This window comes from Hipposideros armiger, unplaced genomic scaffold, assembly GCF_001890085.2.
Source record: "Hipposideros armiger isolate ML-2016 unplaced genomic scaffold, ASM189008v1 scaffold_40, whole genome shotgun sequence".
Lineage (NCBI taxonomy): Eukaryota > Metazoa > Chordata > Mammalia > Chiroptera > Hipposideridae > Hipposideros > Hipposideros armiger.
In genome coordinates, this window is record NW_017731390.1 from 3848916 (window position 1) to 3876634 (window position 27719).

Below are 27719 nucleotides of genomic sequence, written 5' to 3' on the forward strand. Positions count from 1 at the left end.
CAGGGTATAGCTGAGCCCTCCGGTGTTCTTACAGCGTTCCCCACTGGGACACCACTTTGAGAACCACTAGATTTTAAGCTCAGAGTCTAAACGGAGAACCTGAGGTACAGAGATGACTTGTTCCAAGTCAGCCACACAGCTAGTCAAGGGAGAGCTGGGGCAGGTGTGGCGGGTGTGGCTCCTGGCCAGTGTTGGTTCTTCACAGCTGGAGAAGGGCTGGGAGGTCTGTCCATTCCTCAGCGTGCATGGTAACGACAGCTGACACTGCAGCTCCAGTGCCTTGCTCTTAACCGTTGTTTATTAACCACATCAGAAAGTGGGTGACCAGAGTCAGTCTTTCTCCAAACTCAAGCCATATACTGATATAGCCCAAGCAGCCTCTAAAACTTGGACCCAAACCTTTCAGTTCTGAAAAAAACAAAAGGCTTGTTTCCAAAGGACTCAATGACTCAATGTGTACACAAAGCTTTTTAAGTTTTATTTTCCTTGGGTTGGAGATTCATCTTAACACGCATGCATTTTAAAACAGTAACAGGGTCTCGAATTGTTTGGAGCAGACATTAGACAAGCACAGGGGGCTGAAAATTCCTATTCAAAAAAATGGAAATTGCAGTGGGAAATGGAGAAGTCACACACATATGGTGGGGTGGTAGTTTATCCTGCTCCCCACAAATTGAATCTGAACATAATTCACATTTTTTATTCTAATGATCTGACCCGATGCTTGGGTGTGCTGAGCAGCATCGGGCTTCTCCCAAAGGTTGTTGGTTCTTCCTTACAAAATGGCTCTGAGCAAGGGGAGGGGGTCCTCTGGAAGATTCTTCAGCTGCCTCCGAAGGATCTCAGCACAACTTGCTGGGGACAGCTGAGTCTCCTCTTCCCTTGGAGGCACTCTTCATAAGTGGCACCTCTCAGAGGAAGGGTAGGGCCATGTCAAGGACCCCTGCGGATGGCTGGTAAATTGGGGGGCAGCTGTTTGATTCCCTTTGATTCCTGTGCTCAGAGTGGACCCCCCTTCCCACATTTCTACAAGGAAGAGGTGAGGTCCTAGACTTGGGGGAGCCACAGGTCTAAGGCCAGAGCTCTAAGTTGTTTAAACACTCCCTTCGGCCCCTAACACTTGAGTAGCTAAAATGCTGGGGAGTGCGGAAGTTTCTTCTCTCGCAACTTGAACTGGTAAAAAGACAACTGGGGGATGGGACTGGCTACTGAGAAAAGTCCTGGGTCTTTGGTCCACCTCCCCAGGGCAGGCCCTGGCAGACGGTGAAGAGGGGAAAGTCACTAGGGCAGGAGTCTGTAGGCCCAAGCCCTGAGGACTACCAGGGGACCTGCTTGTGGCCCAAAGCACAGGCAAGAGAAACAAGCGAAGTAGGAAGCGCTGCCTGTGGTGGGAATGTAGGGAGTGCCACTGAGAACAGCCACAGGGGCGACTCGTGGTACCTGCCACAGACCAGTAACCCCTGAGCCAGGGAAGGAGATCGAGCGCTGCTTCCGTCTGTGCTCCTGGAACTGCTGGCTTCCCAGTCTTGCCCCCCAGCCCCCGACTGCGGGGCACCGGGAAGGGGCTTGGACCGGGGGTAAGACTCAGTGATTCAGTAACAGGAACAAGGGCCACAGGCCTTCATCTAGTGGTCTCAGTGGAGTTTTCAGATAGCCCTGCACTTTAGCTAGGAGACCTGGGAACCTATAGTTTCTTAGCTGCAGACTTTCAGAAGAGGGGCGGGATGGGAGAAGCTGTGACTGGTTAGAGGGCAGATGGAGGGAATGGGAGAGGAGTCCTGCCCTCATCCACCTCCAGACCTCACCAGTCAGCCATGTCCTATTCTTATGCCTTTGCTCTTGGGAGACCCACAATTATTTTGGGATGCCAGCAGGCTGTTGACCTTCACGGCTCCAAAGAGTTAGATTGAGGGTAGGTACTTCCCCTTAGATACCTTATACTGCCCAGTAAGGGAATGATGGGATTCGGAAAAAAAGAGTGGGGGCAGACAAAAGTTTGGGGATCAGTTCCCTTTCTCTACATTCAGACTGCACACCAAATATAATATCTTCATCATTACAGAAAGAAGAGAAAGAAAACTTGTATAAACCAAGATAAATAGCTTTTAAACATTTGAATGCTAAAAAGAAGTAGAGGGCAAAACCCAAGGCTTTGAAGATAGCACAGAGAATGACCTTTTAAAAAACTCTAAAATCCACCAAACCACAGCTCAAATGTTCGGACCCAATCAACAATACTGTCAGAAACACAAAAAGAGCATTTGAAACAGGTCTACCTCTCAAAATGTAAACAATATACAAAAAAAAAAAAAAAAAAGAAAACCACAAAAACTCAATGTTAAAGAAGTTAGATCCCTGGTAGCTCATCTTTAACTGATAGGATTGTGTTACACAGTGCATACACATTATGGCAACATGATCAGACCAAATGCAGGAAGCCGGTAGGAGCCCGAGGCTGTGGAGGCTGCTGGAGGACAGCCTGCCAAGCTTTGGAGCTGCTGGGCCTGACGAGGAGCAGATCCAAATTTTCATTCCTGATTAGGAGGTGGGGAAATCAATTCCAAACATGATTCCTATATAATCCCTTCCTAAGTCAAAATTGTTTTCTCCATGAGCCACTGGATTCCAAATTCTTCCCCACGTCACTTCGTGGTCTTACTGCTGATGTTCAGAGATACCTATGGCCCCTTCCTGGGCCAGGGCAGTTGAATGACCTGTCTGCCTCTTCAAGAAGGGTCCTGGCAGCCCAGAGGAGTTGAAGAATGCTGTCTCCATTCCTTCTTGACCTAAATGCTGCAGGTAGGGCACAGAGACGGCGCTGATTCCTGCTCCAGAAGCTGAGCTTGGCCGGGTTTGGAGGCAGCCACAGGAAACCAATCCGTCCATATACAAAATGCTTCCACAAACTTTCTTTGCATCTGTGGGGTTATCTACATGTTTTACCGTATCTCATTCCAAATCCTCAGTTCCTGGTGAGGGGGTAAGAAGATATAGGAACACACCACCCCCAACACAGGGCCGTTTTCTCTCCTCACCAGATCAGACTGCTCTGCTGTCATCACAGAATAACACACGGCTCAGTTCTGAGGCCTGCGTAGCAAGGCTCAGAAGGTGGGTGGCGATTCTGAAGGAAGCTGCAGGATGCCACTCTTGAGGAAGCCTGTGGGTGGCAGGTCTGCTAAGTCTAGAGCGGGGCATCAAGGAAAAACAGCCCCAAGGCTGGGGCTAGGTCCAACCCCACATCAAGCCTCCAAATTGGATTTCCTGGGTCACAACCTCAAGTGACAAACAGGCTTCGGAGCCAGTCTCCAAGGTGGGGGTCATCACTCCCTGCTGGCCATAACATCCAGGTGACAAATCATAGGCACAAGGAGTCAGATTACCTACACGGTAACCCCGGGGCTAGAAGAGGAGTCTCTGTAAGGAGCACCCCAGGTGCCTGGGATCTGCCCCCAACTAAAGGCTCACCTACAAGTGAGGGCACCTGGGAGAAGGTCAGAAGTAAATGGATGGAGGTCACAAACCCTCATCTGATATTCATCAGCTTCTGAGGTTTCTTTAAGGGGGGAAATAACCATTTAAGCACAGGGTCCCTTCTAGTTTCTCTTGACACAGGCTTTATAGTGAGGACATCTGACCTTCAGGGGCCGAGAGAGCCCAGGGGCTTGAGTGATGATTGTAGGGTTCTCTGAGAACCAGCTGTCCGAGAGCCCAGCAGCAACCCTCACCCCTTACCATCCCATGAGGATGAACATACTCCCTCTGAGATCTTTGATTCTGACACAAGATGAGTGATGTTGGTCTGGAGTGTTCCTTCAGGAGGACGGCAGTTAGATGGTGGAATCATTTGGATCCAAGGAAGAAAGGTGAAGGACGTTGTGCACAATACTTTGTAATATTAAAAAGTCAATCCAGACAAGATCAAATGCAGTAGGGCTGAGGTGTCTGACCTTTCCTCTGGCATCAGAGCATGTGGCTCTGAGAGGACCCTTGGCTGGGTCTACGGGATGCCTCTTTAATTGAAGGGAACTCAGGGCAGGGATGTGGAAGGAAGGTGGACACGGTGATGATATACATCACTATAAATAGCAAACCTGGAGCAATGAAATTTCAGAAACAAAATCCAAATAAACCCAGTCACCTCTAGCCCCAAGGTATCTTAAAAGGTTACAAGGTAACAAACAGGAAACCCCCTTTCAACTTGGGTCAAATTGGGGGTAAAAATCAAGGATAAGCAGGAGGTGAGGCTACATCCTGTGAACACGTGCACACACAGCACATCCCCTCCTTCCAGCTAGTCTCTTTCAGTGTCACAGGCTGCAGTCTCACTGCTAAAGCCCTCCCCGACCCCCAAATCTGCTCCCACCCCTCCCATCTAGCCCAAATATACCCTCTCCCCTTCCGATCCCCGACCCCACATCTTGCTCTCTGGCTCCGACTGAAGGTAGAAGGTCACTACGTCAGGATGTTGGACATGAACTCGTTGAAGCGTTTAGAGTACTGCTCAGGGTTCACAGTCGAGATCTCGGCCCCCGCCTACAATACAACACAATACAGGCCAATTCAGGTTCAGCCCTTGGCCCTCATCAGGAGGCTGCACCTGGGAGGGGCCTGGATATTCAGGAACCTCTGGATCTACACTAGAACTGGAGACAACCCCTGAGACTGGGAAGGCCACCTCCAGCAGTGATGGCCATGTAGCTGAGAAACTCCGATCTGTGGGGGCCGCTGTTTGGAGAATAGCAGCTTGAAGTCCATGGGGACATGGGCCTCTGGGGAGCAGTGTGGGCATGTAAACAAAGCTATTACAGGCAGTCAACAAGATGCACAACAGCCCTGGGGAAAGACGCCAGCCAGCAGGCTCGGGGTCCTGAGGGCCAGAGAACAAAGGGAAAAACAAGTTGGGCATATTACTCGGGGGTGGGGTGTAGACAGCAGAGAGAGAACGCCAGGCAACCAGGCAGGCTGCTCTTCCTGTTCCCTGCCCTGGGAGAAGGGGGCGGGAGAATGTCTCCTTAAAGCAGGAGGCCAGAGACCACTTCCCTGGGGGTCTGAGGACCTACCCACTGGGTCTGGACAGAGACAGGGAGCACTCACCCCATGTTTCACCGTTTTGGCAGCATGTGCAGCTTTCTTCTTAGCATCATACGGTGTGAGGATATCAATGATGGCCATGAAATAGACCTCCTTCTTGGGGGCACCTGAAGGGGGAGGGGAAGCAGGAAAGGAGGAAGGTGAAAGGGAGAAGAGCAGAAAGCAGCTAGGGCCACAACCCTTCAGATGTAAGGTCCAGATCCATCCCATCACTGCGAATCTGACAAAAGGGATGACTCATCGAGTCCTTCTCAGAAGCTTTCATAGCTCTTGTTCAATCTTCACAGCTCCCCTGTGGGGTTGACATCACAGTATTTATAAGGTTTTGTCCATCCTATGAACCAGAGGACCATGCGTCAGATATCCAGGACAAGCAGACAGGTGAAGAAAGGCCTATCAGAGAAGGACCATGGGGCCCAGAAGACAGTTACTGGTGGGGACCCAGCATGAGCGCTTAGAGGCAGAAAGAGGCCAAGGTCAGCAATTAATGAGTCAGAGGCCCAGACACCCCCGAGGGACAGCTAAACAATGGGCCAGAGGCGGGCAGGGCAGGCACAGGCTCCTACTTACTTTCATGACTTTTCATGGCATAGACATCAACAGAGGGATCAAATTCCCCGGGACCAAAGAAGCGGGGAAAGCTGAGGAGGTTGCCAGGGCTGTCTGGAGGCGTGCCGTAGGAGCAGAGCAGGTTGCCGCCCATCCCGTCATTCTCACACTCCTCGTCCTCTGCCCTCTCCTCCACCTCCATCTCCTCCTGCTCTGCCCGGTCCACGTCGTGAATGCCAACCAGCAGGCTGTAGTCCATGATCTTCAGCTGGGCCAGAAACTAGGGGAGGCGGGGAAGGAGACACAGAAGGAGGAGGTTATAAGGGATATTCCAGTGGCATGTGGAAAGGGGAGGAAAGGCATTCCTGTCAACTCAAATCTCCAATTCTGAAACACAACAGAGAATAAGACATCAGAGTCTCTGCCCTCAATGAGCTCAGCATCTAATAAAGAAGAAAGTCACCCACAAGGGCAAGGGGCTACGGGGGTCCAAAGCGGCAGCCTCCCTGAGGAAAGGGTTGAGACTGAGCCTGATGGATGAAGAGGAGGCAGGCAGGCAGAGGCTGCAGGAGGAAAGGTAGGACAAGCACTGCAGGAAGGGGGACCGGTCATACAGTCTGGGATCAAGAGAGGCCACGGCAAGTTTGAGGAAAGACATAATGGAAAGCTGCAGTGCACAGGAGTCTGGAAGGATGGATACAACACAGCAGTGTCTTTCAAACCATGAATCTCAATCCATTATGAGTCCTAAATCCAATTTAGTGGGCTGAGACTAGGGTTTTGTTTTTTGTTTTTACTATTATTAAATACCATAAAATAGATTAGAAAATTTCAGAGTACATAACACAAAGTCAAGGTAGATAGTATTCCAGTGTGTGTGTGTGTGTGTGTGTGTGTGTGTGTGTGTGTGTGTGTGTGTGTGTNGTAGATAGTATTCCAGTGTGTGTGTGTGTGTGTGTGTGTGTGTGTGTGTGTGTGTGTGTGTGTGTGTCTGTGTGTCTGTGTGTTGGGTTACAAGGTAAAATGTACTTCTAACTGGGTATCAGAGGCAAAGTTTGAAAACTATACAATTTGGCTTCTTTAACAGTCAGGGTAAAAATGAGGAGAAAAAGAAAAGGGAACATGACATAAGAATGACAGAGCCAACCAACATTCTCAACTCTTTCTTCCCTCAAGGTCAAAAGCAGCTGTGGTACAGGGGAGAATGCTGGAGCCCTTCCCTTGCAAAGTGTGGCCCTCCCTGACGAGTCTCGCTTTTTCATCCACATGAGCATGTGAGCAGGACGGTGCCTCCTATCTCCTGATGTACATACTCCATGACTTAAACAAGAACACAGTGTGGGAATGACACAGGATGGAAATGGCCAACTGGCAATCCAGGTTAGCTAATAATGAGGCCAGAGTCATTGGTCCAAATCCTCTGTGAACCAGCCAGCAAACACCATCAGCCATGTGCCATGCATTCTGCCATGGTCACAAACTGAGTCTGTGGCACCATGAAACTGTCCAACTGACCACTGTGTGACTAGGTAACGAGGAGGAGAATTATAATAGGACCAGAGAGGCTCTACACACAGGCCCAGAAAACAACTAAAAGCACAAGCCCTGATGACAGATCAGCATAATCTCCTCAGTAGAGAAAGGTAGTGGTGGGGGCACTGTTCCAAACACCTCTGGAAAAAGCCTTCTCAAAGCCTAGGGAGAAGGAGCAGGAGTCCCAGAAGAGAGACAGTCCATCCACCTGAAAACATTTATAAAGCCACATGCAAGTGAAAACAAATGAATTATGTAAAATGCCTTAAATTCTTCTTAGAAGTAGAGTAGGAAGAAAAGCAGGAAAGGGAAAAGAAAGACTGAACAAATTAAATGTCAGAATAAAGGCAGAAACACAAGAGGGAATGATTTAAGGAAAAGCTTCCTAGCAAAAAGAAGTTTGTTAAACTTATGTTCACAGCAGCATTATTCACAATGAAGCAATTCAAGTGTGACGGTTAATATTATGTGTCAACTTAACTGGGCCACCAGGCGCCAGACATCTGGTCAAATATTATTTTGAGTGTGTCTGTGAGGGTGTTTATGGATGACATTAACCTTTGAATAGGTAAAGAGAGTAAAGCAGATGCCCTTCCTAACATGGGTGGGCCTCATCCAATCAGTTGAAGGCCTGCGTAGAACAAAAGGCTGATCCTCCTGTGAGTAAAAGGGAACTCACCCTGCCTGCCCACCTCTGAGTTGGGACATCAGTTTTTCTCCTGTCTTTGACTGCGGACTGAAATATCTGCTCTTTCTGGGTCTCGAGCCTGGCAGCCTCCAGACTGAAACTATACCATTAGCTTTCCTGGGTTTACAGCTTGCCAACTGCAGATCTTGGGACTTATTAGCCTCTTATAACAGTGTGAGCCAATTCCTTATAATAAACATCCATCCATCTATCTATCTATCTATCTATCCACCTATCAATTTATCTATGTACACCTTATTGGTTCTGTTTCTCTGAAGAATCTTAACTAATACACAAAGTGTCCATTGGCGAATGAATGAGTAAACACAATATGGTATGCACACACAATGGAATGTTATTCAGCCTTAAAAAGGCCATTCTGACACATGCTACAACATCGATGAGCCTTCAAGACATTACAGTAAGTTAAATAAGCAAGACATAAAGGACAACTACTGTATGCTTCCACTTACATGAGGTCCTAGTGTAGTCAGCATCATAGAGACAGAAAGAATGGTGGTTGTCAGGGATAGAGAGAAGGGAGAATAGGGAATTAGTGTTCAATGGGTATAGAGTTTAGGAAGATGGAAAAGTTCTGGAGATGGATGGTGGTGACGGTTGCACAACAATGTGAATGTACTTAATGTCACTGAAATGCACACTGAAAAATGGTTAAGATGGCAAATTTTGTTATGCATATTTTACCACAAAAAAATTAAAACTTTTAAAAAAGTTTATAAGGTTTGGTTTTAATAAGCAGGCTCCTAATTTATTTAAATAGAAGGAGGCACTGCGTTATCAAGTGGCCCAGATATCGCACTCACTATTTAGCACGTGTCCTCCCTGGAGGAGCTTCTCCACAGGAAGTCCCATACCAACCAGAAGGTTACTAGGTAAGTGGAGAATCAGAGCCAGTAAAGGGGCATGGTTGGTAGATCTCACTAGCTGTTTCCTGTCACTCTGATGGCCAGGTGGCCCCTTCACTATGGGGACCACCGGAAAGGAAGTTTGAAAGGGAGTTTAAAAAAGGTGTTTGTTGGAGCAGATTTTAGTGAAGAGGTGAGAGAAAGCATTCAATACTGAGTTACCAAGGTTCTACAGGAACAAACTGTGTCCTCCCAAATAGAAGGTTTATATGCACTCGCTTTAGGTGCAAATAACTACCCACACTGCTCAACTCGCCACCCTTCTTTTTTTTTTTTTTTTTTTTTTTAAAATTTTTTTTTTTGGGGGGGGGGGAATTGGGGGATAGGAACAGTGCTGGGGAATTGGGGGAAGGGGAACAAACAAGTTGCTGTCGTTTTGTTCTTCAGTCTAGTTGTGGAGGACGTTGCTTCACTGGCCCAAGTTGGCACCATCATTGCGCTCTTCCCGGGCGAGGCAGATCAGCCACTGGCTTCTGGATGGCCGCTCACTGCGGCTGCTGGCCGCTCACGCTGGCTGCTGGCCACACACGGTAGCCCATGGCAACCCACTGCCACAGGGGCTGCAGCCTACGCCGTCGCCGGCGACTCACGGCAGCCCAGCTCCAGGTTGAGCTGTTGTTCAGCATCTTAGCTGTGGAGGGCAGTATCACCAGCCCTCATATGTGGGATCCGAACCGGGGCCCTCTGGCGTACCAAGCCAGTTCTTAACCATCACGCCACTCGGCCGGCCCCTCGCCACCCTTCTTTTGTCCACACTCTTGGAAAGGAGTGAATTCAATTTTTTTCAAGGTTAGAGAGGCTCCTGATCTTGGGGTAAGGGGCCTGATCAACCAAGGTAGGAACGAGGGTTAGTAAGTACCTCTACATCCCGTTTCAGTTTCTCCAGGAAGTTCTTTTTAGTCTCCTCTCCCACATGGAGCTTCTGCCCTTCATTCAGGAAGTCATTGTCTTTAAATGTTGGCAAGTCCTTGGCCTGGGAGAGCAATAGCAGTGTTAGGCTGGGTGGCCTGATTCATTCACCACAAGGAGTCCCTGCTAGGGTGATGGCACAGAAAGGGGAAGGGTCTTTAGAGCACAGATGATCAACCTGCCAAATCCACAGCTCAGCACAGGAGGCTAACAGTCCTAGGCTTCGGGCAGGCAATGACGGCAAATGTCAGACAGTGAGGACTGACCAAAGCATGCCTTCCTGCTGAGCCCGGGCTACCTCAGGGCTCAGGCAGCAACTCACCAATTCAAGCTGGACCATGAGATGGAAACTGCTAGCCCTCCAGGACTAGGAGGAACCCAGCAAGGGCAGAGGTAAAAGGCTGAAGACCAAGGCCGAGGTTGTGGCTATGGCTGAGGACAGGCTTAGTGACAAAGAGTACTGACAGACTACATGTCTGGGAAGTGGGCTGGGGCTGTGATAGAAGGGACAGGATGGCCGATAGGTGTTTCACATTCCAAGCGACCCATTCCACACTCGATCTGCACCGGTCCCAGCATACCTTCTCCTTGTCACTTGCTTCTCTGGCAACAGTAGAACCCTGAAAGGATAAGAGCCATCAGGAGCAGTCCATCGGAGGCAAATTCCGTTGAGGGAGAAAACATGCACCAGTCTTTGGGGAGAGGCAGCAGGTGAACTGAAGTAGGCTGGTTAGAATCCTAGAGGGGCCAGGAGGCAGCAACTTGTTCACTTCCTCTGACACAGGCCGTTTACAGAGCCCTGACTATGGACACATAAATGCTCAGGAAACAGGACTATACCAAGAGACTCAGTCCCTGCCCTTAAGGAACTTTCCTTCTAACAGGGAAGACAGGCATTAAGGAGCAATTATGCAATTAATTAATCCATCAATCACAATGATGCTAAGTGGTACAGGGGAGGAGACAGGACACCCAGGAGCATGTGGCACAGGAGAGGGACCTGGATTGGAGAGGGGCAGTGGCCCAGGCCTGCTTCCTGGAAGAAGTGATATTTGAACTGAGCTCAGAAGGGTAAGTAGGAAGTAATTAGGCGGGGGAAGGTGGAGGTGGAGAAAAGGACAGGGAGGGAAAAATAGTCCAGGCAGCCTGTGTGACATCTTGGGGAGGAGAACACAGCACCATAGGAATGGACAGGAAACTAGTGGAGCTGCAGCAGAGAGAGGGGCAGTGGCGTGAGGTGACAGAAGTCAGGAAGTCAGTTTAAGACTAACAGAACACTGTGGTTCACAGGCACAAGTGTTCCGTGTCTAGAAAAGCACTGTGCTGTCGGTCCATGGGACCTGAACAGATGCCAGAGTGTGTGCGCCAGCACAGCCCGTCCTGTCCCCCTGCTGCTGCCCTTGGTGTGGACATCCCACTGACAGGAGTTGCACAGCAATTGTTACAGAAATATGGTACATCTGGGGCTTAAATAACCTCCTGTTACTGACACCTGGACTTCAAACAGCCTTTGGCCCGGAGGAATTAGGCATATCTACTCCAGTTACCTGTCCGTGCCAAACATATGCTCTGGCTTCCCCACTATGTGGCAGCTGGAGTCAGGGCCCCTCGAAGTCTCAGGGAGAGGACAGCCACAGACCTGGGAAACACGAGCCCCTTACCTTGAGGTCATACTTGCGGTGTACAGTGAGCCGATGGCTGAACACATTCCTGGTGACCACCATGTAGGTTTCCACGCCGTCCACAGTCAGGCGGTACATGCCCAAGAACTGGGGCAAAAGGGTGTTGCCGTGACACTCGACTATGAACTGGAAAGGAGGGAGGAAAGGAGGAAGGTTAAAGAACACATGAAGGGGCCAGGACGGACAGGACTCTCCCCTGGCTGAAACGCTCCCTGCCTAGGATTCTAAATTGGGTTCTGTGAAGTCACGGGGTTTCTTAAGACTTACAACAGGCAACAACCACCCCTGCCCCCAGCTGGCACAGCAGAGTGAGAGGCTGAGCAGGCAGTGTAGAGCCCCTTTGGTCTCATATTGTTGGGCTTCCACCACAGGGGAATCACTGATCTGGGCCTTGCATCTGTCTCCTCTGTGGCCTGAAATGGGAAAACCACAGGGCAGAGAGGGGCTGCAGAGGCAGGGGTGTGATCCGGCTGTGTGGGAAAACAGAAGAGCTTCACACCAGAAGCTTTACCCACGCCATGCCCCAGGGTTTTCTGCTGTAGCTCCCAAAAGACCAGAAGTCCCTTTCCCCACTCTCAGGTGCCCTAGAGAGGAGCCAGCTTGCCTTGAAGACCAAGCAGGCGTGGGGCAGACTCTCAGATGGCGCCACTGCACTCCCTGCTTTTCTCTCCTGGACAGGGTCCATATGAGTGGGGAGAGAAGCTGGCAGGACCTCTTTTAGAAGAAATGAGGCAGGTGCCACAGTGTGAAAACTTCCTAACTCTGTCAAGAAACAGCTGTTCAACTGGGACTGAGTCAGTAGCCTGCCTTCGTTTATCCTTTTTAATTTTTTCAAGTAGGCATTTCTCCTCACAGAAACACGGTCCCAGGGAAGGGCTTCGTTATAAGGAGGCCTCTGCCATCACCGAAGGGCCCACGCCTCTCCAGGGACTCCCCAGGGGCTCTCTTCTCCCTTGTCCAATCCCCCCTCGGGACTCACCATACCTGGTGGTACTTCTTTAAGATGTTGTGCATTTCAGCCACATCCTCACTTGACACAGTCTTGATGACAAAACGCCGGTCATAGGTGGTGAGGAAACGTGTGCCACATCGGCCCTGGCTGTCACTGTTGATAGGGGCGCTGCGTGTCACTGAATTCTGATGGACCAAGACAAAAGCGGGCTGGTCTCGGGAGGGGAACAGGACTCTTTCACTCTGAGTGTTCGGGTATGGGCCAGGTTGATCTAAAGCCAACAACACTGAAACAGACGGGACCTTACCCACCCCTTTTCTCATGGAAGGTCCCATCTCTCCTGAAAGTCTTCCTTAAGAATGACAAGAGCTGTTCCTAATGCTTGACTGGGATGGAAAGAGGATTTACTGTGAAACATTTCCTTTCCTTCTGATCCCAGACAACTACCTCAGATGTTAGGGAACTGGGTTCTAATCCTGCCACTCACATGTCATATGACCCTTGGGTGAGCCATTTAACTTCTCTACTCCTGAGTTTCCTCACCTGGAACAAAAGGAGGCAGACTAAGTTGACTTGCCCCGTTTCTTAGGGTGACAAAGACAAAGCTGAAGTAATATTCAAGAAGTCTAGCATAAAGAAGCAATGGACACACTCATCTCTTACCTGTATGTACCCTGATGCTGGAAAACCCTTCCCAAAGCAGGAAGTTGGTCCTCACCTCTCTGCCCAGCACCTCTCCCCTCACCTCCAACTCCTGCTTGTCTGTGCAGGGCTTTGAGGCAGTTCTGGGGCCTTTCTGGTTCTGTCCCTGCTCTTCCTTGAGGCCCCATTCCCACTAGGAGCCTCAAGAGGAGCGGCAGGGTGGGGTACGAGTCAACCAAAGGGATGAGACATCAAGCAGACGCCCAGAGAAGACCTTTGGGGGGCAAGGCAGAGAGGGAGAGCCCAGCTGTCCCTATTTCCAAGAAAACACATGTGATCTGCTCAGAGAAAAACCTCCTCTCCAAGCCCTTTCCTCATCTCTTACCTAGGACTTGACTCTTTACCTCACCTAATGCCTCCTCATGAGACCCTGGGGGAGGAGGGAGCATCACCTTCATGGGGGAAGTGGTGAGGGGCTCTCTAAACTAAAGGAGCACCCCCCAAACAGGATGTCCCAATGCAGAAATGTTGAGTAGGCTGCATGACAGAGGGCCTCACTCTCCCAGCCTGGTCCCAGGAAAATGTACAGCCTCAAGCCTAGTTGGGAGGTCTAGTTCTAGCCCTGCCTTATTTCCAGGCAGCATTTTCTGACCCTCTAAATGGCTGACAGTCCATGAGTACAGAGTCCCCTCCCTGAACACCATCCTCCCTGCCCCTATTTCAGTCTTGAGCACAGTCATTTACCCACAAGGCTACTAGAGCAAAAAATGCAGACACTGAGAGGACATGGTTAGATGGCCACAGGGAGGGAAGGAGCTGCAGTGGAAGGAAGATGTCCGAGTAACTGGGGTTGCAATAATGAAAAGAAGTGGTCAGAAAGCCTCAGGCTCCAATCAGGTCATGATGTGTGTGGCTTGGGATTCGGTCCTAACAGAGGGGCGGAGGGACCTCCCAGTACCTCTTAGATACAGACATTCCTGATGTCTAAGTCCCTGGCATCTCCTCCTCTTCTCACACCCCCTCACCCTCTGCAGGATACACAACTTTGCAGGAGGCCCTCCAGAGTGGAGGAGAAAGGGGAGGGACATCACTCAGGCCCATCTGTTTCTTGTGAACTACTCTGGGGAAGGCTTACTGGGAGCGGGGTGGAGGAATCAGTGTTTTAAAAGATGGGGGCATCCATTTTAGATTTCACTAGACTATACACTCCTTTTTTCCCCATAGACAAGTGAAAGTCAGCTGTATTTCTTACTGCTACAAAAATGAAATGGAAGATTCTCCCACCTTCACCACCAGGTGGAGAAGTTAACAGAAACCGTAGACTGAGTCAGACTATAATGTCCCTGAAATTGGGATTCCTCCGAATAGGCCAAAGGCCTCGACGACAATATCACCCCCTGAAGGGGGCAACTGCCCTGCCATGCCTATGCCCCCTCCCAACCTCAGGACAGGGCACAAGTTAGGAGGCGGAACTCATACCTGGCAAGAGGTTACACTACCCTTGAAGTCTTCCTTTTCTAATCTGTCTTATCTGCTTTAAGAGGCCTCATCTCCTGTTGGCAACAATTTTCTCTCTTTTAAGTCAAACTATGAAGGAGAAGGGTTCTTCAGCCTAGACTGGAAATGTCAGACTAAGATGAAGCAGCTTCCATAGACCCGTCTCCCTCCCACTGCTCTCTTCCCAGGGAGAGGAGCCTGAGCCTAAAAGGCATCATCAGAAGTACTATGAGCCCCTCCAAGAGCCCGCCAACACGGGGAAAGGCTGCCTGGGCTAGAGAGAAACACAACAGGAAGACACAGCACAAGAACTGTAGGCACTTTTTTCTCTGCTTGTCCTGTGGCTTCCTGGCCCCGCTCCACGCCCTAACCCCTCTGATTTTGCAAAGGCAGCCGTACCTGGTAATCCTGATCATCAATCCCAAACCTCTCCCGAAGATTTCGGAACACCATCGGGCAGTACTCCTTAAACTTAAAGCGGCTGGGGAGGTTCTCCCTAGGGAAAAACACAGAAACCTCCTTGTGAACGTCTCTTTGCTCATCTTAATTCTTACATCAGAATTTCTCAAACTGTGGTCCACAGATCTGAGCAATCTGCAGTGCTTAAAATGTAAGTTTCTAGGCCCCAGAAATTCTGGAGGTGAGTCTGGAAATCTTCATTTTTAACAAACTCTCCAGGTGATTCAGACCATGTAAAAATTTAAAAACATTACATCCCTTATGTTCGCTTTGTAAAAATTAATCTAGCTGTATACTTATGATCTGTGTATTTTTTCTGAGTGTATGTTATCTTTCAATAAAATTTACATTAAAGGAAAAAAACCTTACCAGCTGGGAAGTGAGATTGAGTGTTGGCCCCACTCCACAAACACTATACTTACTACTGTTGGTGGCTGCATGTGAACAGCTGCTGTGAGGTGAATATCAGTCTGACTGCTAAAGGGAAAGGCCTTTTTCATCAAAGGGACCCTCTCTTCCAGGGATGCTCCCATCAAAACATCCTGGTTACATCCAGGAAGCCCTGCTCTTGGCTTCCACCGGAATGGACGAGGAGGGCACTTTAGATTGAAGAGATCCTTAGTCAATTGACTGGGATCCCGTCTTTACATGAAGCCTTGCTTGTTGGCACCAATCTCCACCCTTCCCACTCCTTACTCAATCCACAGGTTTCCAGGAGGGGAGTGAATCCTTGAAGTGACGCCTCTTCAAGTCACCCTGTTTCGGAATTCCCTTTCAGAAATATGTCCCTGACTCCTCCAGGATGATAAGATTTCAAGGAAATAAAAAGCAGTGGCTTCCATGGGTCAAATCTGACCAGCCACCTGTTTTTGTAAACAAAGTCTTATTGGAAAACTTAAAAAATAGATAGACAGATAGACAGATAGATAGCAGTGGATTCTCATGAAGGCAGGGGCCTAGTCTGCCTTATTGTACGCTGTCTTCTAGTAAATAGTAGTCTAATAACTAGCACATAAACAGTCATTGAAAGGACAAAAGGAATAAGGAGGATAAAAAAAAATTAGAGATCCAATGAGCTGCTTCAGGCCAAGATGTAAAAGGTGGTGGAACTGCACCAGAGACCATGGACCCTGAAATGGGCAGTGGTGCGATGCCTAATTCCAGAGCCCTGACCTCTGGGACAGAACCATCTCCTTTCCTGCCTCTGAGCCAAGGGCTGCCTCTCCTTCCTTAGGTGGTGAGACACTGTGATGTAATAAGAAACGTATATTTGGTTTTCATCCCTGTTTCTGGCAGAGGTCCTCAAACCCTTGAATTTCCTAAGTTACAAGAGCAATCAATAAAGGTACCTTTTGTTATTCATAACAAGCCCCTTTCAACACCTGCATTTATGTTAATGAGGTGACTTTTGGAAAGCCTCTAAGGATGGGTGCAGGTTGCCAGGGGACCAAGCAGGATTACAGTGGTGGAACTTTCAGTCCCACCCCCCAGGGAGGGGAGAGGGGCTGGAGGTTGAGTCCATCACCAAGGGCCGATTATTTAACCAATTGCGCCCTCGTAATGAAACCTCCATAAAAATCCAAAAGGCCGGGGTTCGGGAGCTTCCAGGTTGAGGACAGTGGTGCACCCAGAGAGGGCAGGGAAGCTCCACTCCTTTTCCCCACACCTTGCCCTATGCATCTCTTCCGTCTGATTATTCCCGAGTTATAATCTTTCATAATAAACCAGTAATCTAGTGAGTAAACTGTTTTCCTGAGTTTTGTGAGCCACTGGAGCAAATTAATTGAACCCAAGGGTCATGGGAACCTCTGATTTATATAGCAGGTCAGTCCGAAGCAAAAGTGACAACTTGGACTTGCAACTGGCATCTGAAGTTGGGAGGGGCAGTCTTGTGGGACTGAGCCCTTCATCAGTGGGACCTGATGCTAACTTGAACTGTAGGACACCAAGCTGGTATCCTACAAAATTGCTTGATATGTGGAAAACCCACACATCTGGTATCAGAAATGACGTGAAATGGGGTAGTAATGTAAGAGTAGAGAAAAAACACAGAAGTTTTTCTTCTATACAGGTGGCCACTTTAGCAGCCAGCAGCTATAAAGACAGATGGCTTCTAGAATAAGATGTTATTACTTCTACAGCAAAGAGGCCACTAAGGGACATTTTCAAATCAAGCTTCTCCCAACTAACAGTCTGGGATTGGTGGGGTGACACAGCCCAGCTGGTGAGGTGGTGGGGACTGTGGGACAATGGAGAGTGGAACCAGGATTCAAATGCAAAAAGGAAGCGAGTGTGAGCATCAGACAGTTCCTGGGGTGACTCACACACAGTAGGGTAAAATGCAAGGCCTCCAAAGGGCTTAGAGCAGGCCCCAAACTATGCCAGGTGAGACGGCTGCTCCAACAAAGCCCGAGACAACCTTCAAACACCAGCGTTAATCCAATAAACCACAATGAACAAAAGTGGGAAAAATTAAACTGGATAGCGCCCTCGCCCTGGGGCACCATGCTCAGCCTCTTGTTCACACACCAGTTGGAGAGAAAAGAGCTTGGCTGCATCCCAGGCCAGGAACATGGCTGGCATCTTCTTGCCTCAGACTAAGATCAAGATAGGGACACTGCTGTCAGCTACCTACTAGATATCTCAGCTCCTGAGCAGCTCACTTCTTCCTAAACTGGCCCTAGATGAATCACCTTGGGCCAAGCCACATGCCCCAAGGGACACTGGAGGTAGGCTGATAAAGGAGTGAGATGACAAGACAACAGGGAGACACATAATGAATATATTTTTCCAGCCAGTTTTTCAGCTCTGTGATCCAGGTGTTGCTGTCACACCATGCCAGGTGCTGGCTTGGCCCCACCTTGCACCGGGTTTCAGAGGCTCTCTGTGTAGAAGGAAAGGACTGCCCACAAAACCTGAGCCCACTCAATAGGCAGCTTACTTATTGAAGAGATGATTGTCCACCTTGATCTTGCTGTATGCTTTGAAGTCATCTGGCATTAGCATGACAGGAACAGGAACATTGCTCAACTCATTGATCTGCAAAGCAAGGGAAAGTGAGATTCTCAGCCAGGAGGCCACCTGTCTCAGAGAAACAATATACATCTCACCAAAAACATGTCCATGGATTCCCTCCTGTCTTTATTTCTGCTCTTCTCTTAAAATAACTTCCCAGCCTCATCTCCACCGTTTGAGATTCTCCCCACTTGATAAGGTTCAGCTCAGAAAGGCAACTCCTCCATGAAGCTTTCCATGACTCTCTAGACCATAAATGTTCTTTCCCATCTTAGAATTCCCGAAACATTGTGTGTGTCCATCTTTTGGCCATTTCACAGCCTCCTTCGTATTGTAGTTAATACTTAGGCAAGACCATATCATAGCAAAGATCATCTAACTGATCTTTGGGGGCTCCATGGTGCTTGACCCTATGACTTGCATATGGCAGGTACTATATAAATACTTGTCAAATGCAATGATGAATGGATCAACGAATAAATATCACCAAACCTACATGGGTATTGAGGGCTTTGAACATCTTTATACAAATTGTGGGTCATTCAAGAAATCAGCCTGGGGCAGGAAAAGAGCTGGGTGTGTAACTCATCTCCAAAGTAAAGGATTAAATTTAAAGTGAGCAGGAGAGGTAACATCTGGCAACCGGCTCACTCTTACTCTCCTGATTAATGCAGGGCCAGTTCCTAAAGCTGTGTTCTGCCTTAATGCTGACCTGGGGGAGATGGGGTAGGGTGCTTTGCCCTCACTGCAAAGGAACCTCATTATCTTTCATTCCCCTTCAGGGAGCTGGAGCCTGGACAGGGAGCTGGCTTCCCATTGGTGCAGTGCTGAGAAGGCAAATCCTGTGCTTCCCCATCCCCAGTTTGCCAATTAGTGGTCTAATTAGCCACAGATGTCCTCTCTCATCACAGCAGAGTATTTGACATTTGACCCTCAACCCAGTTGCCACTAATGCATTCAGGATTTACAGAGGAAACCTTAGTCCTGACTTAATGGATAGGGGGGAGGGAGAGCACAGCCTTGTGTCTCCCAGATACTTTCCTTGCAAATCCTATTATCTCAATGAGGCCCCATGTGGCAGTGAGGGAATAACCTAGAGTCATTAGGACTCCTCCAGGAGCATAAATGGGGGGAAATGGCATTTAATTTGCTGCCCCTTTTATGTTCCAAACCTTTTTTATTTAGAAATGTCAGATGATGAAGGAAGTACAAGTTAATGCAGTAACTGGGCTGGGGAATACCTTCCCAGAGTTGGTGAAAAACCCAACTGGCTCACCGGGAAATTAAGGAAGGCACAGAAGTGTATGGGGCGTGGGAGGGGCAGTAGGGTAGCATTATAAGTGGGCAGCAGGGCAAAGACTCAGTAAACTGGTGGGAAAAACTGACTGGCATAGATATAAGAATATATCCTGTATGATTCCATTTATATGAAATTCTAGAACAAGAACCTATAGTGAGAGAAATCCACTAGGTTGCCTGGGTTGGGTGGAGTTAACTGCAAGACATGAGGGGTGTGAGTCTAGGGTGATAGAAATGTTCTATATGTTGTTTGGGGGTAATAATTACATGAAAAGATATACATTTGTCCAAATGCATCAAACTGTACACTTAAAATTCCCAGCATCCAGATCTGTGATGCTGCCACTGGCTACAAGGCCACAAAAAAAAAAAAAAAAAAGCCACGCCAATTCCCATTCCAGGGGGTGCTCACCAGGGAACCTGATTGTTAAGTGTATACCTATGAAGGAAACCATTCCACTTCCTTGTTTTTCTGCCAACAGAAACAATTCATGGTAGCTGTCCTACTTCCTTTTTCCTGGCATATAAACTTGGCTCTGAGAGTTAAAGAAGTTCATGGCTCTTATGCAAGTCTGCATTTTCTAGCTCATACCGTCATGCTAGAAAGAACATACAACTGACTCAAAGAGTATGGTTTTATACCAAAACATTCTAGTATCTCCTACTAATTGATTCTGGGTTAGTCTAATATCCAAACTCGGTGCCAAGGCCAGGGGTGCTGGCAGTACTAGAAAAGACTAGAACATTTGCTTGAGAGGGGTCAATTGCCCTTTAGTCAGGCTGAAGTATTCTAACAGGAGTGATTCAGGAATGCTCTATTCATTAATCCCGTGTAACTCTTTGCAGCATAGTTTGAATGGTGGTAAGTCGGTCAGTGTTTAGTTCTCATTTTCTCTCTGTTCTTGACTATACAACCCAAAAGCAGGAACTCTCTGAGATGATATATTGGTGAGCATTCCATAGATCTGAACTATGTACACTCACCCCTCATTCCACTGGACCACATGTAGATGATTCACTCTAGGGATTAACTGTACCTTTTTTTTTTTAGTTGTGCTAAATTTTATATCCACAGAGAGTCCTATTCAATTTCAATTGAAGAAGCACTTGCTGAAATACCTACTACAAGCTTCATTTCATGTTAGGGAGGAGGGGGCGTGCACACAAAAGTAGGAGGCTTATCCTTTTAATAGGGAGATGAGACAAACCCATGATACAGTGAAACTCCAAGTTAAGTGGCATACAAGTAAGTGAGAACATAAGGACAGACACATCAAGAAGAGCTGAGCTTCAGAGAAGGGTGAGTTTAGTATGGTCAGAGAGTCAGACTGCAGGCCTCACACATCAGGGTAGAAACAGGGCACCTAATGCCCCTCCTGGTATTGCCAAGGGCACTTGACACTGGAAGAATCTACAAGATCATGTTACACCCCGGCTTAAAAATCTTCCATGGCTCCTCATAAACCTCAGCGTAAAGTTTTAATTCCTTAGTCTCGCTTTTAAAATCTTTCCTGATCTGGCTCAGACTCTGCCAAACTTCTGTTCAGTTTGCTTCTCCTCAATGTATTGAGGGCCATACCATATGCTAGTATTGTGCCAGAAGCTGGGGGTACAAAAAAATGAAAGGACATGGCCTCTGTCCTTTCTAACTAACACAATGTGATGAGTGCTATGGAGTTATGAATAAAGGGAGATGGAAAATCGGATCAAGAAATGGTTGATTCTGACTGGGAGTAGGAGTGAGAGAGTTGGTTGCTAGAGGAAACCACAGAGAAATAATGTGAGGAAGGCCTAAGAGGGTAGTTCACAAATAAATAAATAAAATAAGAGAAAGGGAATCCCAGGCCATGGGAAGCGTCAGAACCATGACTCAGAGTTGTGAATGTATTGCCCATTTTAGGTATTGGGAGAGGGGAGTCTGTAGGGTGGCAGAGTAGGACAGAGGTACTAAGAAGTAGAGGGAGATAATACAGGAAAGACAGGTGAACAGCCTAGCATACAATCAATTAATAAATAATAGCTACTTCTATTTATTGAATGTCTATAAGTGGCCGGTGCTTTATATTATTGTATGTTACATATCATCTGTATCACAATATCACATATATTCTGTTCACTGCTATTATTTCTAATACTTAATAGTCACATAAAGTATTACTAATCTGATTTTGCAAGAGGTTCAGGGTACCTTGCTCAAGGTCACACAGACAATATGTGCAGAGTCAGGATTTGCTCCCAGGTCTGTTTGGGGCCACACCTGGGTTCTTCATACTGTGCTGTGCAATCCTTCTCATGGATAGTTCTCTTGACTAAGGTAGTGCTTTCCTTTCCTTGCCTCTGTCCTAATAATCTGCAAGGAAAGTGTTGTGCTCATTTTATAGAAAAGGAAAATGAAGCTCAGAGAGAAAAATCATTACTCCAAAGCTTTACTAATCATATGAGGCAGAGCCTGGACTTGAACTTAGGTTTGACCACTATACGATAAATTTGGATTTGACTATGAAGGTAATGGGAAGTCCTCTCAGGTTCAAGTCTGGGAATTCACATGATAAGATGGGTGATATAGATGGTAATTCTGGAAACAAAATCAAGTATGGATCAGAAAGGGCAAGACCATTTATGGGGCCATTACAATAGTTCAGGTTAATAGACTGTGGCAGCAAGAATAGAAGGAATAAAGCTAAGAGAATCATCCAAGCTCTGGCTAAATGACACTTCCTCTGCAAGCGCATCTCTGTTTTCCCCACGATTAATTAATTATTCATTCCTTTGTGCCTCTTTATATCCTAAATATCACATTCATTTGGGTAATTATTTGTTTACATGTTTAATTTCTCCACTAGGTTGTGAGCCCCTACAAAGGAAGAGATTATCTTGCCCATTTTTACGTCCCTAGCACAACTGGCACATAGTTGCACAATAGATGTTGTCTGGATAGATGAATGACTAGGCAAGGGGACTAAAGGATGGCTAACATTAGGATAAGGACAAAAAGAGACAGCACAGCTAGTGTGACCATGCCAAAGGTTCATGGTCTGGAGGATGCGAAAGAAGATTAAGGTTAACTGTTGAGGTTATAACCAGACTGTAAAGAATCTTAAATGCCAGGGAGAGGATACATTTTATCTGGTGGATAAAGGGGAGTGACTAAAAGTTTCGGAGCATGAAAGTTCATGACTAAAGCAGTGTTCAGGAAAATATGCTATCTCCTTTACTATCTATCACATTTCTGGGCTAACCTTTTACCTTCAGGAGAAGTGCAGTTGTGGAATGCAAACTCATTCGAGTATCATGCTAAATACAACATTATTAGGATGGTAGTAAGTCTGTTGTATCTCATGTCATCTAAGTGGCTTTTGGATTATCCACATGATTAACTCCATGAGCCATTAGCATATATAATGAGGAGGCTAACCAAGTTGAATGAGGAACAACTTAGAAGCAGAGTTCACTCTGTGCTGATCCTACTGGAGATGAAAATTCAGCCATCAGTTCTAATCTAGTAAACTATTGATTCCAGAAGCCTCCACTTCCCTGTGTGACCTTCAGTTGTTATCTAGGAGGCATGGGTTGGGCATGCAGGCTTCCTGACGTGCCCCAGGGTTCTGTGGGTGACTCCGCAATGGGTTGGCCACCACTGACAATCATTTGTTACCTGCCACCATCAGAAAACATGATGTGTTGGGAACCACATTTTCAATACCAAGGAGTTTCAAGCAAAATCTGAAACTCCAGAAAAGGAAAGGCAAAACCAGAAAGCCACAGGTCCAACAAATTCACCCCTGGGTTTATTCCTCCTTTTTATACCTTGGTTTTTCTTCTCCTCCTGTTTGAGTCCCATTGTTCTCTATGAGATGGGAAGGCCTGCTGAAGGACAAATTCATCAAAGGCCTCACTAGAGCAGAAATATTTACTAATGATTTATAAAGAAGCAGAGCAAGAGAAAAAATCAGGTAAAGGAGGTTCTGGGTCTGCATTAAGCAAAGAAAATGCATGGACAGAATGGGGGTGGAATATGGGAGAGAAACGAATAGATTTGAGACTGAATCTGTTTCTCGTACCACATACAAAAATTAACTCAGAATGGATTACAAATCTATGTAAGAGCTAAAACTATTAAGTTTTTCTTAGAAAATACAGGAAAAAAATCTTTATGACCTTGGGGTTAGGCAAAGCCTTCTTAGATATGACACCAAAAGCAAAACCAACCAAAGAAAACAGATAAATTGGACTTCAACAAAATTAAAAATTTGAGCTTCAAGAGAAACTATCAAGAAAAGTGAAAAAGACAACACAAAGAATGAGATAAAAAATTTGCAAATCATATCTCTAATAAGGTACTGGTATCCAGAATATATAAAGTATTCTTACAATTAATAACAAAAAGAGAAATAACCCAATTTAAAAACAAGCAAAAAAGTTTTTTTTAAAATGGGCAAATAATATTAATACACATTTCTCCAATGAAAATACACAAATGGCCAATAAGTACATGAAAAGATGCTCAACATCATTAGTTACCAAGGAAACACAAAGCAAAATCACAATGATATAACACTTAACACCCACTGAGATGGCTATAATAAAAAAGACAAGACAATAACAAGTGTTGGCAAGGATGTGGAGAAACTGGAACCCCCACACATGGCTGGAGGAAATGTAAAAGGTGCAGTCCCTTTGAAAAACAAGTCTGGCAGCTTCCCAAATGGTTAAACATAGTTACCATCAACTGCTCCTATTCCTTCTGATTATCTGGGTGAAGCTTCACACATACCTAGTTCCCAAAATGGCCAACTGGTTATCAAGCCAAGTCTGCCTCCTCTGGTCTCCATGCCACTCTCCAAAGTCATCTCTTCCCTAACTCCAGACCCTCTGAAATTTTTTCACCCACTAAAACACTGGCTTCTTCTCTTTATTAGTTCTCCCCTGACAGATCCAAAGTCTTCTGATTTTTCTCCCTGTTTCCTACACAGTCTTCCTCCATCAAGTCCATGGGTTGCACCCATTTAGGAGAGTAGCTCATGTTACAGCACTGAGCTCAAAGGCCTCTCTTTTCCCACCTAGAAGTAATCAACCACCTCATGAGAGAGTAACTAATTTTACTGTAGATAAAGACACATCCATCCTTTATATCTCATACACCATCATGGCCTGAATACCTAAATGGGTGAGAAACTAAAGAATCAAAGAAAAGGTGGTATCTGAAACCTTAGATTGTAAAAAGTTGCAACAGTGGCCTTCTGAAGTTAGGTAACCTCCAAGAAAGGCTAGCAATCCACTAAGAACAATGTGATCCTGATCCCCTAGAGCAGCGGTTCTCAACCTTCCTAATGCTGCGACCCCTTAATACAGTTCCTCATGTTGTGGTGACCCCCAACCATAAAATTATTTTTGTTGATACTCTATAACTGTAATTTTGCTACTGTTATGAATCGTAATGTAAATATCTTTTTGTTTTCCAATGGTCTTAGGCGACCCCTGTGAAAGGGTCGTTCGACCTCCAAAGGGGTCGCGACCCACAGGTTGAGAACCGCTGCCCTAGAGCACTGCAAGATTTTATACTCTTCTTCTGGGGAGATGCCTCCATTTCCCAGATGGGGACCTTGAAGTACTAGACTTATTGCAGGCTGAGTTGAAGCAATAAAACTTGGGACTAACTGACCTCTGAAGCTTGGCCTGTCCAGAGCATTTCCCTGAGGTGCTCACTCATTATACCCAGAGGCATGGGTCTTACTTAAAGTCAATGCCTTTCCAGCTACCCATCAAACAAATTTTCTTAAAGTCAGCAAAGAAAGACAGTGACTGCCTAGTCCAACAGAGTAGGAATCACAGATACCTATTCATCTGCCACTCAGAGGCTCCCACCTGATGCCCACACCTGGGCAGACTGATAACCTGCCTATCCGAAAACCAAGCACCACACATACTCCCATGGACTGGCATGCACAGGCACACACACTTGAGCATACATTGAGGTAGGTTCTCCAACAAGACTATAATTCCCAACTGTCCTTGGCTGAGAGATAGGACAAGGAACAGGAGGCTAAAAAATGAGACCTGCCACTCAAGCACCACCACTGGCCAACACAGCACACACTGCTGATCAATGAGCTGCATCCTTTGGTGTGACCATAGGTGAGCTAATCCTCAACCCGGGGCCTCCATTTCTTCATGTATAAAATAAGGGACCCAAGGTCTCTTACTGCTAGCTGTAATATTCCTGATTCTCAGACCTCTACCAGTTCTCTGCAGAGTCAGGATGCTTTCTAGTGAGAAGTAGGATGCGGAACAAAATCAAGGGCTGACTTCTAGGCAGGGACACAGGGTTCACATTTTGATGACCCAGTTTCCCTTGCAATGTTGTCAAATGACCCGAGGCAGCAGGAACCAGGAGGAACAAACTCTGCTGGATTATTGGCCCGAAACAGCTCCCAGGGATCTGGGCATTAAACCAGTGTACTCCCTACCCTGGCCAGGACCCTCACCTCAGTATTGAAAACAGTAACCTGCCCAAGACCAAAAAAACACAACAACAACAACAACAAAGACCTCACCACACACAAGTGCTTTTCGGTATTAGATGGTAAAGATCTAAAACCCTGGCTCAGACTACAGTTCATCAATCTCCAGCCACAGGCTCCTCTATCAAAACAAAGCAAAAACTCTTGCTGGCCCCAGGGCCCTCTGTCATCATTTGGTCTCATAAGCAATTTCAAGTGCTCAGAAAAGTCAGGGAGACTAAATAACTGAAATCCACAGGAAATCCAAGCCATTAGAGCTTCATCTTCCTCATTTCAGACTTTTAGTTGGTGAAGTTGGGTGTTTCAGGTCCTTTTACTTCCTATACTCATTCCTGGTGTAGGGACTTAACAATCAAAGGGTCAGAATGCAAGAAGTAAGTGGCTACAAGAGGAAGAAAAAAGACCTTAAACAACCAGGACATAAACAAAGTCTTCCAGCTCAAACAGTGTCCGCCTCCAACTTCCTGAAGGGGCTACTGGAAAATCTCAAAGCACCCCCAAGGATCCAGGGGATCTCTCTCTCATCTTAATCACCATCCATTATCACACCTGTCATGAGCATACAATAGAAAGCTCAACAAATGAGAAGTCAACATCTTTGACATGAACACCAACGGAGAAGGAAGGAAGACACATTATTTCTAAGAATAGTCTTTGTAATCGGGCCTCACCTTCCCTCAAATGGTTACATTTTCTATTCTCCCTAACCCAGGAAGACCTTGGTAAAATGTCTGTGGTTCAAGCAAGCCTGTGTTTCTCCAGTTGATACATCTTGTTCAATAAGAAAAAAAAAGAAACCCAGGGATGATTTCCATAGTCAGGGGTAAGCAGGTCTGGAGGGTGGTAAACTTGGAGCAGTCACACCAACCAAATGACCAGAAACAGAGGAATAGTCAGGCAGGCCAATGCTTGCCCTGTCAACTGGTCAGTGAGGGGGCAGCGGGTTATAAGGAACAAGGGGGGAAACACATGCAACAAACAGGGTGAGGTGAGAAAAGAGGGAGAGAGGATGAAAGCGATTCCACCGCACCCAGGCCTTGCCAATGAGTTCCAGGGGCGGCCCGAATTGAGCATACCAGACGCGGGAAGCCAGAGGGGCTGGAGGGAAGGGGAGGCGGCGACAGCATACCACGGAGACACCAGGCCTCGGGGGCGCTGAGTGCACACCGGCCAGGACGGCGTGCAAGGGTCGGGTGGGCGTGCAAGTGGCTTGGAGACGTGTTGCAGGCGTCCCTGGCAGGGCCCGTGGGGCGAGGGCCGGGGGCGGCGGGGGGCGTGGGAGCGCGCGGGGGAGCTGGTTACCGTGTGGTTCACCCCCCACATCAGAACGCTGAGGATCGGCTCGCTGGCCCGGAATAGCTTCACTTTCTGGCACACGAAATGCTTCTTCTTGGTCTTGGTCTTGCTGGCGCTCAGCGGCGCCACCGCCACCGCCGTGGTGCTGGTGCAGTTGGACGACATGCCCGGGGCGGCGGCGGCGGCGGCGAAAGGGGGGGCGACCGAGAAGGCGCACAAGCCAGCGGCCCCAGGCCTCCCCGGGACCGATCCCCACCTCCGCTCCCTCACCGCGCCATGGTCGCGCCCGTCCCGTTACCTCCCCACCCCGCCCCGGTGGTTCCGTCCGCCCAACGCTCCGCCCTTCCCGCCCCGCCCCCAGGGAGATGGCCGGCTTGCTCCGCACCCCGCCCCCGAGCTGTGCCACCGCCCTGCAGTCACTAGGACCTATCCTCCCCCCCGGGGTGGTACAGCCGGTCCCGGGGAGGCAGCGGCCTCCCCGCGCGCCCCTCCTCCCCGGGCCTGACAGGAACCGAGCTGGCCTCCGCGCGCTTCAAAGCCCCGCACCGGAGCGGGGAGGGTGGGAGGTTTGGGTGGGTCTCGCTGTCTACCGCGGGAGGGGCTGCCTGTCCAGACCCCGCGAAGCCAGGGTTTGGCTCTTTCCCTCAACCTGACATG

General features: G+C 47.7%; 1 protein-coding gene across 2 annotated transcripts; it reads right to left on the bottom strand.

The window, feature by feature from the left end:
- Positions 1 to 455: 455 nt before the first annotated feature.
- PIP4K2B (phosphatidylinositol-5-phosphate 4-kinase type 2 beta) lies at positions 456 to 27371 on the bottom strand. Of its 2 annotated transcripts, XM_019638753.1 has the most exons (11): positions 27069 to 27371; positions 23053 to 23112; positions 17873 to 17970; positions 14872 to 14968; positions 12366 to 12518; positions 11361 to 11507; positions 10281 to 10319; positions 9650 to 9763; positions 5665 to 5923; positions 5098 to 5201; positions 456 to 4536 (listed from the first exon to the last, which is right to left on the bottom strand). In XM_019638753.1, the coding sequence occupies exons 1-11, from the start codon at positions 27225 to 27227 to the stop codon at positions 4456 to 4458; spliced, it is 1311 nt and encodes a 436-aa protein (XP_019494298.1). In that variant the 5' UTR covers positions 27228 to 27371; the 3' UTR covers positions 456 to 4455. The 2 variants fall into 2 exon arrangements, with proteins under 2 accessions (XP_019494298.1, XP_019494299.1); XM_019638754.1 differs by lacking the exon at positions 23053 to 23112 and having other exon boundaries at positions 27069 to 27369.
- Positions 27372 to 27719: the final 348 nt, after the last annotated feature.